This window comes from Leptonychotes weddellii, chromosome 10 (genome assembly GCF_054177405.1).
Source record: "Leptonychotes weddellii isolate Sample4059 chromosome 10, ASM5417740v2, whole genome shotgun sequence".
In the NCBI taxonomy this organism is placed as follows: Eukaryota; Metazoa; Chordata; class Mammalia; order Carnivora; family Phocidae; genus Leptonychotes; species Leptonychotes weddellii.
Genome location: NC_138378.1, coordinates 58,575,269 through 58,588,297, shown reverse-complemented (window position 1 = coordinate 58,588,297; position 13,029 = coordinate 58,575,269). Strand labels below are relative to the sequence as shown.

The 13,029-nt window shown below is 42.1% G+C and overlaps 1 protein-coding gene across 2 annotated transcripts in view; it reads left to right on the top strand.

The window, feature by feature from the left end:
• The window catches only part of LHCGR (luteinizing hormone/choriogonadotropin receptor), a 53,716-nt gene that overhangs the window by 14,173 nt on the left and 26,514 nt on the right, over positions 1–13,029 (top strand). For both annotated transcript variants that reach the window (XM_081833524.1, XM_081833525.1), the window contains exons 2-6: positions 4,976–5,047; positions 7,136–7,210; positions 10,111–10,185; positions 12,404–12,478; positions 12,567–12,644. In XM_081833524.1, the coding sequence (XP_081689650.1) occupies positions 4,976–5,047; positions 7,136–7,210; positions 10,111–10,185; positions 12,404–12,478; positions 12,567–12,644 (375 nt within the window). The remainder of the gene's footprint in view (positions 1–4,975; positions 5,048–7,135; positions 7,211–10,110; positions 10,186–12,403; positions 12,479–12,566; positions 12,645–13,029) is intronic.

Genomic DNA, 13,029 nt, shown 5'->3' with positions numbered 1-13,029 from the left:
AATGCAACCCATGATCCTTGATAAGATTCTGGATCGGGGAAGAGGCGCCTGGTTGGCTCGGTCGTTAAGCGACTGCCTTCGGCTCAGGTCATGATCCTGGAGTCCCGAGATCGAGTCCCACATCGGGCTCCCTGCTCGGGGGGGAGTCTGCTTCTCCCTCTGACCCTCCTCCCTCTCATGCTCTCTGTCTCTCATTCTCTGTCAAATAATAAAATAAAATCTTTAAAAAAAAAAGTGTCATATGGGAAAAGGTCTCTTCTTTTCAAAGAGAAAAGAGAAAAGAAAAGGAGGAGGGAAGGAGGGAGGGAGGAAGGAAGGAAGGGAGAGAGAGAAAGGGGGGAGGGAGGGGAAAGGAAAAAAGAGAAGAAGAGAAAAGGAAAAAAGAAAAGAAGGAGGAGGGAGGGAGGGAGGAAGAGAGAGAAAGAGGGGGGAGGGCAAGGGAGGGGAAAGGAAAAGAAAAGAAAAGAGCTGTGAAATGTAATAAAAATAAGTAGTTGGAGCATCCCCCGCCATGGACGCCCTTAACCATCTCGCTATTTAGGAGGCAGAGAGAACTTTCCACCCTGCAAGCTCAACCTCACATTTGCCCAGTGGCCTGGCTCTTTACCACCACCTGAGCTGCATGGTTTGGGACTGTCACACTCTCGTCTGAGACAGAAAAGCCTCTGTCCCTCTTTTATTTGTCTTTGCTTTATGCATAGCTTTCATTCCTTTTTTGACCCTGGACAGCGGAGCCGCTAAACCGTCCTTGCCCTTGATCTTTTGTCCCCAGTTCTCCTGGGCTGCTGCTTTGTAGCAAATGATATTGCTAGGCTTTTCCACAGGAGTTCCTCAAGTTCACACAATTCTTGGAATACACATAGGCCTAATTTCAAAACCAGAAAAGAAGGAAGGAGGGAGGGAAGGAAAGCGGGGGGAGGACTCAATACATCAAAACAAAACTTTCTTTTTCTTTTTTGTCTCTCAGATACAGAGGGCTAGGTCGATCACACTTCTTCATGCAACCAACATCATCGCTGGTCCATTCAAAGTCGCTCTGCTTTTAGTTATTCATTTTATCCCCTTCTCTCACTTCCTTTCAACTTGCCATAGGCAACCATCCTAATATGTACTTAGGTGTTTTCATTAAAATATTTAATGTTTTGTGTGCATGTATTTTAATTCTGCAAGTAGGATTTTATATCTTCAATTTCTTACTTGTTGCTCTCGGTACCATGACTCTAAGATCCACACAGGCTGCTGTGTGTGCCTTTAGACTCTTGCTTCTAGCTGCTGACCTATTAGTTAGGTATGTACTGTCCACGCTACCAATCTCCCACTCAGTAATGGACACTCAGTTTGCATCCAACCCCCCTGCTGCCACAATGCCTTGAAGAAAATCCTTACACAGGTTCCCTTAAGTAACCGTGTCAGAACTTCTCTGGGATGTATACAGGAGTAGAATCGCAGGGTGGATTTGGAGACAGTTGTTCACACTGCTAAAAATTTCTGGCCTCATAAAAGCACCCATCAGAGTAGGGAGCACCTTCAAAGGGAGTACGTTCAAATGGTTATTGGCAAATCTGCTTAGAAACTGCTGCCAATTGAAGATGAATCAGGATAGAAGACATGACATCTCTAAAATAAAAATATAAGTCAGTGGGAAAAACAGCTTTGAATTCATAGAACCACATTCTGCGCCTCACTTCATGAGAATACATCTAGTGGCAAAAGCTTGGTACACCTGCCTCACCCACCTGTCTCCCCATTCTCTGGCCCCCAGGCCTCGTCCTTGCCCCAGCCACATCCACAAAGCTACCTGCTATTTGCTCAGTGGCTCCTTTATGGTAAGAACTTTATTTTTATTCTCATTACTCCTGCCTTTCCTGATCTGCAGCATCAACCTCAGCTGCAAAATTTCATCTTGCACTAGGGCTGTTCTATAGTCACTGGGGACAGCCAGGGCATGATCTACAGCTTCTCTCACTTCTGTCCAACCTTTGCTCCTCATCCCTCATCCCTACATCAATCAAAAGCTCAGGCAACCTCCCTGGTCAAACCTGAGCCAAACTGCTCTCCTGGGAGCCACACTATGCTCGCTTTTGGAGGAGGAGGCTGCTTGCTGAGAGGCTCCAGTTTCTGGGTTCCATTTGCATGAATAAACAGCTCTGAAGGGTTCGTTTTAAGCTTTTATGTAAACACTCTCCAAAATATGTTCTGTACTGCATTATCCCCAGCAATAAAGATTCTGGAATCAGAATTTGGCTGTCCGTTTTATTGATGTTGCATGGGGTACAGTAGAATACAGCTTTCTCTTCTGGAAATTTATTGACTTGGCAGTACAGAGAGCAATAAAACTGTGTTTTTAATCAGTAAGCCAAGCGGACATGATTCCAGAAGAAATATAGGAAGCAAATGTGCCATCATAAGAAGATTTCTCCCCCCACTGTCCCTGTTCTTCTTGGATGCCCTGTTAAATAAGTTTGGGTATTGAACAATGCGCTTGGTGGGACTGTCTTCAGGAATAAAATCAGAGGACCAAGTTTGGATTACTTCCTCTAGGTTGTACCATCTCTAAGAGACTGTTGAGTAAAAGCTTTTCTCTGAAATGAAATTTCTTTGCAGTAGCCCCTAGAGAAGAACTGTTGGTAAGCTGCTCTGCAGGAGAAATTACGAGAGTGCAGCATTTCTCTTCTCAAGAGAAACAAGATTACAGTGCCTGTCTCTCCACCTTGCTCACTGACAGAGAGTGGGTTACCTGTACAGACCAGAAGGAAATGAAATCACTATCTCTAAGAGCTATCTGCAACCCATGTTCACTCCAGTAGTATTCAAAACAGCCAAGATATAGAAACAACCGAAGGGTCCTTCAATTGATGAATGGATTTTAAAAATGTGGTAATTACACACACATACACACACACACAGAGGAATATTTTTCAGCCATAAAAAAAGAAGGAAATCCTGCCATTTGTGATATAGCATAGATGCATCTGGAGGGCATTATGCCAAGTGAAATAAGCCAGACAGAAAAAGACAAATACTATATGGTATCACTTACATGTGGAATCTAAAAGAAAAAAAAAAACAGCCAATTTCCTACAAACAGAGAAGAGAATCATGGGTGCCAGGGGCTGCGGGGAGGGGGATCTGAGGAGCTATAGATCAAAGGGCACAAACTTTGAGTTATAAGACTATCTTCTGATGATCCAATGAGAGTAGATTTTAAATGTTCTCACCCTCCCCCAAAAAAGAGTTAACTATGTGAGGTGACAGATGTGTTAATTTTCTTAATCTTTGTAATGATTCCACAATGTATGTGTATATCAAATCACCACACTATACACTTTTAAGTATATACAATTATGGGACACCTGGGTGGCTCAGTTGGTTAAGCATCTGCCTTTGGCTCAGGTCATGATCCCAGGGTCCTGGGATCAAGTCCCACGTCGGGCTCTCTGCTCAGCAGGGAGCCTGCTTCTCCCTCTGCCTGCCGTTCCCCCTGCTTGTGCATGTGCGCACACTCTCTCTCTCTCTCTGACAAATAAATAAATATCTTTAAAAAATAAGTATACACAATTATATTTGTCATTATTCCTCAGTAAAGTTTGGGGTGGGAGGAGAAAGAGACTGGGTTAGAAATCACATACTTTGGCCCAATATCACACCATAGAAAGACTATTTGGGCTCAGTCTGCTTGGTCATGTTACTTTGTTCAGGATACTGAATCTCTTTGTGATCTAGTTCTTTTGCTATCAAAGGGAAATACCCACCTCACACCATCGTTGAATGGATAAAATAAGGTTACAGGCGGGAGTGCACAACTCACATAGCACCTTACACCAGTAGCAAGTCCCTTCTGAGACTGTAAGACATCTCCCTGATTCAAATACACTCCTGATGCCGAAGGTGTTCTTTCCTGGCAACCAAGACAGTCTGCTTTGTAGACACGTGAAAAGCAAGGCAGCATCTCCCACCTCTACTCTCAAATTTCTGATACTCACTTCCCACCTGAAATGTCCTCATCCACTCCCCTCCTCTCTGCCAGTATTTGGTCCAAAACCCTGAACCATTGTAGATGCTTGATAAATGTTGGTTGAACATTCATCCCTGCTTTGCAGATGCTTTCTTCTGAGTTATCTTAAGCCCATTTTCCTTTAGCAGGTGTACATCACCCTGTTCTGCTTTTGCTATTGCTGAGTAATTGCTCTTTTCTCAACTTTTACGTAATGGATAACTTTTATCTCAATTCAAGAACACTTAGATTGTTCCTCTGAATATAGGTGAGTGCCTGAAGGAAATGTTCTATAGATATTCCCCCAAAATGGCATGAGATGCCCATGTAATTGAGCTATCATAGCAGCCACCTGGTCTGGTTGGGAGGATACTGAAATCAACTGTCTGGGGAAGATGGTATATCTCAAAATAGGAACATGTTCCTAGTGAATCTTCCCTTCTGCTGCCTGCCTGGTTTCCAATTGTATTTTCACCAGTCACTTCCCCACTTTACCCAAGACAGTTTCTTTTCCCTCTTCCCAACCAGGCCTATGCGGCCACTCTAGAACTACTTATCAACTATTGACTTGGTGCCAAGCCCTGTTCTTTACATGGCTTATATTGATTAGTCATCATAACAACCCTGTGAAGCAGGAATTATTATTCCAATTTTATAGATGAAGAAACTGAAATAGAGGGCCTACATACCATCCTCAGGATCACCTGACCAAGTAGTGAGAGAGTGGGGATTTGAACCCAGGTGTGTCTGAGCCCAAAGTTTGGGATCTTACTTACAAAATAACATACTCTTTGATAAAGACCAAGTGTGAGTCATGGCACATCTCGTTATTGATGTAAGTTAGAATTCTCCACCTGAATTCAGTCGTTGGAATTCTGTATTCACACACATTTGCGCGCGCACACACACATTTTATTCATGAACTTAAAAGGTACCCAGTCTTAAATATTAAACTCTTGGCTTTCCTCTCTTCTTTTCTAGGTCACTCACCTATCTCCCTATCAAACTAATCCCATCTCAAGCTTTCAGAGGACTTAATGAGGTCATAAAAATGTAAGTAAGATACTGCATACCAAAAGACATTCATAATTGGAATAATAAAATTTTTGTAAGGGAAAACATAGTTGAAAAGGGATAATGTTTCTAGGAGAGAAACTGTGTTAAAGAAACCCCAGTATTTTTATCTTTATAATACAAATAATATCTAGGGACCTTTGAAGAAAAGTATGATTTTCAAGAGTCATTAAATTCTGGATAATTAACCTTGCTTCAGTGAACTGAATGCATTTTGATAAGTGATGATAAACTTCTCAAGTAGAAAAGAAAATAGATTCCAATCACAAAAATTCTCCTTCTGCTAGAGCAGTTATTCCCTTGTGTCACATTTTTAGATAACACCCACACAGAAGAAAATGTGTTGGAGGTTTATTGTGCATCAGAAGATAATCTTTATATCTAAAATATAATAAGTGTATGACACACAGTATTTATAGCTGTATTGATAAAAGGCCTTTATCAAAAGTGCAAAGCAACCCGATAATACAGCGTGATCTCACATTTGTGTCAGATGTAACTTCAATCCGTTCTCCCTGGGTCTCAGCCTCCAGGGCATAAGACACCATACATGAGAGAGAACTTTCTCAGGAGCCCAGTATTCCAGCATCCTCCTTAATGTTAGTCTGTGTGAAAGGACCTCAAAGGTCATTTAGTTCCTAGAAAGCATCTCTGATCTTAACAATCCATGGGGCTTTTGAAGCCAATTTACATCTTTAAAGATGCTGCATCATCAATCCTAGCTCCTTGGGGAGCCTCTATTCTTTAGGGTATTAGCAAGCAATGAGGATATTAAAAATAATCCCCAAGAATTACAGAAATGTCAGTTTCCTTGAATCTAACCCTTATTCTTCTCTCAAGTTTAAATGTTGAGTTTTGATAACTTTTAATGCATTACACTTCCTCATAAGAAAAGTAGCCACAGCTAAAGAAACAAACCATTAGGTACGAATAAAATGAATCAGTCCAGGAACAATCCATTACTGTGTTGTTCATAAAAGACATTAACTGCCTTAGGCTCAGCCTTTCTGTGGGCTAAAGCTCTCAAGTCTGAAGGCTTCAGTGAATGTTAACCTTAGAAACACTCAAATGTACAGTTTGTGAATTTGAGACTTTTTTCTCAGCTGGTAGCAAATGGTAGCTTATGTTGGGATTTTAGGGGAACATTGACATTATTTGCGTGCCTGGGATGGTATATGACAAAGCTGGTTCCTTTATGTTTGTGTCTTTTTAAAAAATCCATTCATGGGTGCCTGGGTGGCTCAGCTGGTTGGGCATCCGACTCTTGGTTTCAGCTCAGGTTGAGATCTCGGGGTCGTGAGATCAAGCCTTGAGTCGGGCTCTACGCTTGGGATTCTCTGCGTCTCCCTCTGCCCTTCCCCCCATTCACTCTCTCTCTCTCTAAAATAAATAAATACATAAAATCTTTAAAAATTCATTCATACTCTATGCACCAGGCAATATGAAGTCACCACAGATTCAGAAGTGAACAGGATATACTCCTTCTCCTCAATTTGCTAAAAGAGAAAAATGGTCAAATAAATAGACAGTTACAACCCAAAAAGGACACTATGTGCAGAAATTGACCACCTTGCAATTGCCTCAGAACAGGATTTTGGGAAAAGGAGAAAGAATTATGAAACAATGAAAGCAACCCACATTAAAACCTCACTAGAGTGATGGAGTTGGGAATTCAGACATCTGGATCCTGGTCCTGAGCCTTCCCAAAAGCACTTTTTGACTGTCCTCTGGAGACTCTCAATTTCCAAAGCTGATCTCACTAGATTTTCTCAAAAGACCTGTCCACTTCTAACAATCTGTGACTCTGAGTCACAAGAAAAAAACCTGTCACATAAACAGGGGTTACTGAAACCTGCATTTCAACTGCACCTGGGTTATAGACACCCATCAATGCTCCTAAAGGGAGATGGTGGCACTTTATGATGTGAGGACAACGTGAGACATCCCTGTTCTTTTTTAAAAGGACACACTGGAGCCCCCAGTTGTTGGGTCACACACACAGCTTATTATGATGCATGCATGGTCATTTCTTTCATGTTTCTTTTTTTCTCTCTCTCTCTCCCCTAGAGAAATCTCTCAGAGTGATTCTCTGGAAAAGGTAGAAGCTAATGCCTTTGACAACCTCCTCAATTTGTCTGAAATGTAAGCATCAGCTAACAGATAGTTTATTGCTGTACACTATTACCCTTGCTGGCTGGAGCCCACTCAGTATTTGTATTCAAGCAGCCACTGCTAGGAATCCAAGAGGAAAAGACTACAGCAATTACTAGGTCTGGGCAGGCACTAATTTCTCTCACTGCAGTGGCCTGAGGGTTGCCATGGTGACAACTGCTTCTCCCTGGGAGCTGTATAAACTCTGAAACATCACAACACAAAGTTGGAAATTAAAATTGACATTGTGGAGTCCTGCCAAGTAGCTCTTACCTTATGGAAGGGAGGGAATGAAGTCCCTGGGATAGTGGGGAAATTTGAAAGGGAGCTTAGAGATCATGAATTAGTTCATTGAGGACTGTTCATTTATTTAGTAAATGATTCTTGGAAATCTACCATGTAAAACCCTGTGCTGGACATGTGTATGTGGTTTGTCATTGTTATTGTGATGGTTTAGAATTGATTCTTAAAAACAGTCCCTTCCAAATTATTACTTTCCTCCAATATACAAAAAAGAGGGGTGAAGACTGGCTTGATTCAGTTTTCAGATGATGAACCTCTGACCCAAAGAGGTTAACTGACTTGCGTGATGACACACAGCAAGTCAGTGCTAGAGCTGAGGCTAGGAATTGGGTCGTGTGACTCCCAAACCAGTCTTCTTACTGCTGCCTTATTTGGTTCAAACCTGAGCTTCTAAAAATGTCACCTGCATGGGAGTTTTGAAAGTTAAGGGAAAGGGAAGGATATTAGCAACAAACATTTTCTGAGCACTTGTATCTGGCATTTATTTCCTCGAGGTTGTGTTAATCCTCACAGCTTCCCTGCAAAGTGGAGTAGTTCTCCCTTTTGTCCAAGGGAAGGAAGGGAGGCTCAGAGAGGTCAGTAACTGGACCAGTGTGGCACCATAGACAATGGCAGGGCTGAGTTTCCACCCCCGCCTCTCTTTTCTTCAAAGCTGTGCATTTCCCACCACACCACAAGGCCTCCCTATGAATGGTCCAATTAGCAATTATCTAAAGAGAATAGCTGACTGGTAAGTATGTGAGTACCCGCCACATGTCCAACCAAGGGTCAAGTGCTGCTGGAATACAGAGGAGGTAAAATATAAATCTTCCCCAGAAGATGACAGTACACTCAGGGAGGTGAGACTACCTCACCAACTGATTATGGGGAAATCCAAAATAATGGGTATTCAAATGCAGATTTATAGTCTGGACTTGGCTATGAAGTAGAATTGGGGGGTGGGGAGTGGAGGAGAGAGGAGGTCATCACCATTACAGATGACAGTACTATCCCAGACCTAGAAATCTGCCCAAGTGATGATGAAGCACAGCTTATACTGAGAACCACCAGAACAGCTTAAGATACAGTGCTCATGATGCAACAGAAAGAAAAATAAAATGCTCTAAGGGAAGTTTATGGACTTATCCAAAGGAAGGCCCTGACACTAGGATGTTAGCTCCATACAGGCTCTCTTTGTTCAGAGCTGTAACCCCAGTACCTAGAACAACGCCTGGCACATGTAGGTGCTTAATAAATGTTTGTTGAGTGAGGGAATGTATGGATGAGTAGTTTAAGGTCAGACCCCAAAAGATCTTTAAAAGTTCCTTCCACCTACCTACATAATGCTTTATATGGCCCATGATTACTTGACTAAGTTGTTGTAAAAATAATTACAACAAAACATCACTCACCTCTAAAGAATCAAAAGAACATAAAAGATGGAAATAGGCACAAATGGTGGGTAACTATAGTAAGGGGGAAAAAACACTAGACTCAGAGTCCAAAAAATTGAGTTCACTTCCAAGTGGGGCTACTTCTCAGCTGTGTGACTAGAGACAAATTATTTAACATCCTGGTTTCATCAACTATAATAATTGTTAACACTGGTTGAAGCCTTACTGTGAGCCAGAAACACACATTTACTTCTCAAAAACTACCCTATGAAGAAACAGAGCTTTAAATGATGTATCCAAGGTCATACAATTAGTAAAACCAAACTGACTGCAGAGCCCCTCCAACTTACCAATACACTATATTTTCTCTATAGAACAAGAGTAACTATCATTTCTTCAGGTGGTTGTGGCATGGGGTAAGAGAGTCAAAGGCATTTGCTGGCCTTTTACTGAATCCGAAGTAGACAGGCAACTGTGGCTACTTCTCAAAGGGTCAAAGTCCCTGGAGAAGTAGGGAGAAGGGCAATCATACCACTGTGGAGTCATAGCTGTACTTTTATACTATACAGAGCCCTGCCTCTGACATTATCTCTACCTATTCTATTACTCACTACATACCAACCTATGAGGTAGGAAGAGTGCATATTATTATTCCAAAATTATAGAAGGTCACACTAGCTCAGGGAAGTTAGGAGGCTGTGCATCGTCACACAACAAATTATCTATAACAATGGGCATAAAATCCCCCCAAATCCAAGCCCCCGGATTGATCCAAAGACTGAGTGCCTGTCTGGATCATTGGTCAGTGTGGCTGCCAGCCGAGTATGGACAAGACCAGTTTGCCTATAAGGGAGAGTAGCCAATTTGCTCATCTGACCTGGGAGCGGAATCTCCCATCACCCCCAGTGTGTAGGCTCCGTGCTGAGAGCCGGGAGTCCTGGAAGTTGGTGCTGCCTCACCGAGTGGGATGGAACAGACTCCCAGCTATGATGTTTATACCTTCCTCAGCAAGAGGTTGAGAGCAGAGCTTCCTGGCAAGAGCCAACTGGCTCTCACCATGCAGTTTTTATCCCCAGGCTCCTAGGAGCTCCCCTCCAGCATATGAAGTCTCTTGATTTTTGTTGATGCCATTTTCAGCCAGCATCCTCTGGTAACGATGGTCTTGTACTTTCCAAACAATACACATTTCTTAAATTGCTCCTTCTCTCTTTACAGACTGATCCAGAACACCAAAAACCTGGTGTACATCGAGCCTGGAGCATTTAGAAATCTCCCCCGGTTAAAATACCTGTGAGGATTTTTCCTTTTTGAGCAACTGAGGAGGGAAATTGGGTATCTGATGAAAATCAAAACAATTAAAATGTTGGGAAGAATTTTTTAACTATATATTTAGCATTATTTGCACATCTGTCTTCAGCAGTCTGATTAAAATTTAATCAGCATTTCTTGTCAGACACCAGGCTGGGTGCTTTCAGAATCTGTGTAACTGGCTCCCAACACTTTCACTCTCTAGAAAGCACATGAGAAGAATATCACCCCCTTTGCAAGGATTTTCAAAACTGACAGTGGGAATGGGGAGAGGGGGGTCATGACACTTGAAAAAGAGTAAATCGGAATCTCTAAGGTGAGGTGGTGATACAGACAGAGCCCAGGTGAAAGTAAGAGAGGCAATTCTGATTCAACACCCATCCCTGGTTAAGAATTACTGATTCCTTCATCTCATTTGTTCCTTTATGCATTAAGTGAAAACTTTTTAAGTATTGCCTTGAGGTAGACACTGGGCCATATAAACTAAATCATTGTTTTCTATTTCCCATTAAATCTTATTAAGTCTTCTAGTTAGAATTATAAGTTGAGTACCCATGGTAACCCAGCAGATTCAATTGCCTTGCCAGCAAAACCAAAATTCCTGAAACTTGATACAATCTATAAATTGATCACTATGGATCTTCTCACAGGTCAAGGAGTCACTTATTCACACAGAAAAATTTAAATCCCTCTAACACAGACATCCTCTCTTCTTCCTGATAAGTTAAATTTCATAAAATCTCCAGAGGGTGGAAGTCCACAAACCCCACCACTTCAAAAAAAAATGGAGAGGAACGGGAGGACATCTTTCTGGGCGTGGTGTCCGGTGTCACCTGGATAGCCTTGCCCTGGGGCCTCCTACAGGAGCTGCCGCTGGCCCAAGCATAGCTCCTACGGCAGCTCTAACACCGAACGTCTCCTAGCCCAGGTGTTCTGCTTTTCCAGGCCTCCGGGGCTGTGTAGGACATAAGCATAAGCATCTGTAGTGTCAACCACTTTCGAAAAAGAAAAAAAAAAAAAGAAAAACATAAGAAAATCCCAGAACCAAATTTGACTATTATAGTCCCTTGTTATCTAAGAATCATTGTCTCTATTAAATAGCATTTTCACCCCCCAAACAAGTGATCGTCCCCCAACCCCAGTACACTTTGCTGTCAAAGTTACAATGCCATCACCAGCCACAGAGAGGACAAGGATTCAGTGCGATCTGGGGTTACAGGTAAGAAGGAGCATCAGAGCCAGGGGAGAAATCTGGCTTCCTTCTGTTGTCACCAGAGTGTGAGGAAGTTCATGTCAGTTTCTACAGCCCTGCACAGGTGAATTTAAAACTCGGCTAGGGGAAATCTGGATGCCTGGACTCCTCTAAAGGAGTCCCATTCTTGTGTAATAAAATATCTTTCAATTTAACCTATCACTGAAGCTTCTCTCTTCTTTGAAGCTTAAATAAAAGGTGGGAGGAAGAAGAGACCTAAGCCCCAATAAGGAAAAGCATGTTCAATGATTTCAGTAAGTTATAAGGAAGAACTTCCTGAACCACAAGGTAGCTAAAGAAAGAAAGATTTTTAATAATGAGGGATATGGGGGCGCCTGGGTGGCTCAGTCGTTAAGCGTCTGCCTTCGGCTCAGGTCATGGTCCCAGGGTCCTGGGAGAGCCTGCTTTTCCCTCTCCCACTCCCCCTGCTTGTGTTCCCTCTCTAGCCATGTCTCTGTCTGTCAAATATATAAATAAAATCTTTAAAAATAATAATGAGGGATATGGATTTCTCATATGGAGATTAATATTCCTAAAGTGTTTGAGTTTGAAACCTATTCCAAAGTAGAGGGATGCCATCTAGAACTACCAAGAGCAAATTACTAAAAAAGAATAGGATAGAATACAACAGAAAAAACGCAACTGATACAATAGGAAAAGACAGGCTGGAAACATAAATATAAATGAAAAAGACCTGAAAGTTTAGTCCCGGCCCCTAGATCTTTAAACAGGCATCTTTAGAGCAACTTCTTCCATAGCGCTAGGGGCTTTAAAATTCTGACAATCTTCAACAGCTAAAAGTGCTACCAAAAAAGCCAAACTCAGTATTTTTTTAAATGTGAAGATAGTCTTTGCAAAGTGCCTCTCTACTGCGTTTATCTTTATGCCTTAATAACAATCACTTTTACTTACTCCCTGCCCACATCCCCACCCTACCCCAAATCACAGGAGCATCTGTAACACAGGCATCCGAAAGCTTCCAGATGTTACAAAGATCTTCTCCTCTGAATTTAATTTCATTCTGTAAGTACCAGGCTGATTGCTATGCATAACAGTTTCCTATTTGCAGCTAAAATTTGGAAAGTAAATATTTCTCATTTTATTCCTCCAGGGAAATTTGTGATAACTTACACATAACCACCATACCAGAAAATGCTTTTCAAGGGATGAATAACGAATCCATAACACTGTGAGTAAAATCCCAGATTCATGTTCTGCCATTCAGGCTCCTGCTATTCTTGCTTCTAGCTTGAGGTGAGCTCTTTCTCATCTTTTACCACGTTCTTCATTCACTGGTAACATTCTTTATGACCTAAAATGCTAGGGTGAGAGCAGTTGTGCGGGATTGCAGCTGTGTCATGTGTTCACACAACCACCAACTGACCCATTCGGTTTAAAATTAATCAGACGGGCCCTGAGGATTGACAGTGACCAAATTTCCAACTGATGAAATTGTTCACTGCATCAGTGGAATGCTTTGAAGCTGGGAAGAGACAGCCGGGAGGGAAATGGCTGCCCTGGTTCAAAGAGCAGAGAAATTTCAAGTTTCAAATGAGAAGTTTGGAACGATATTC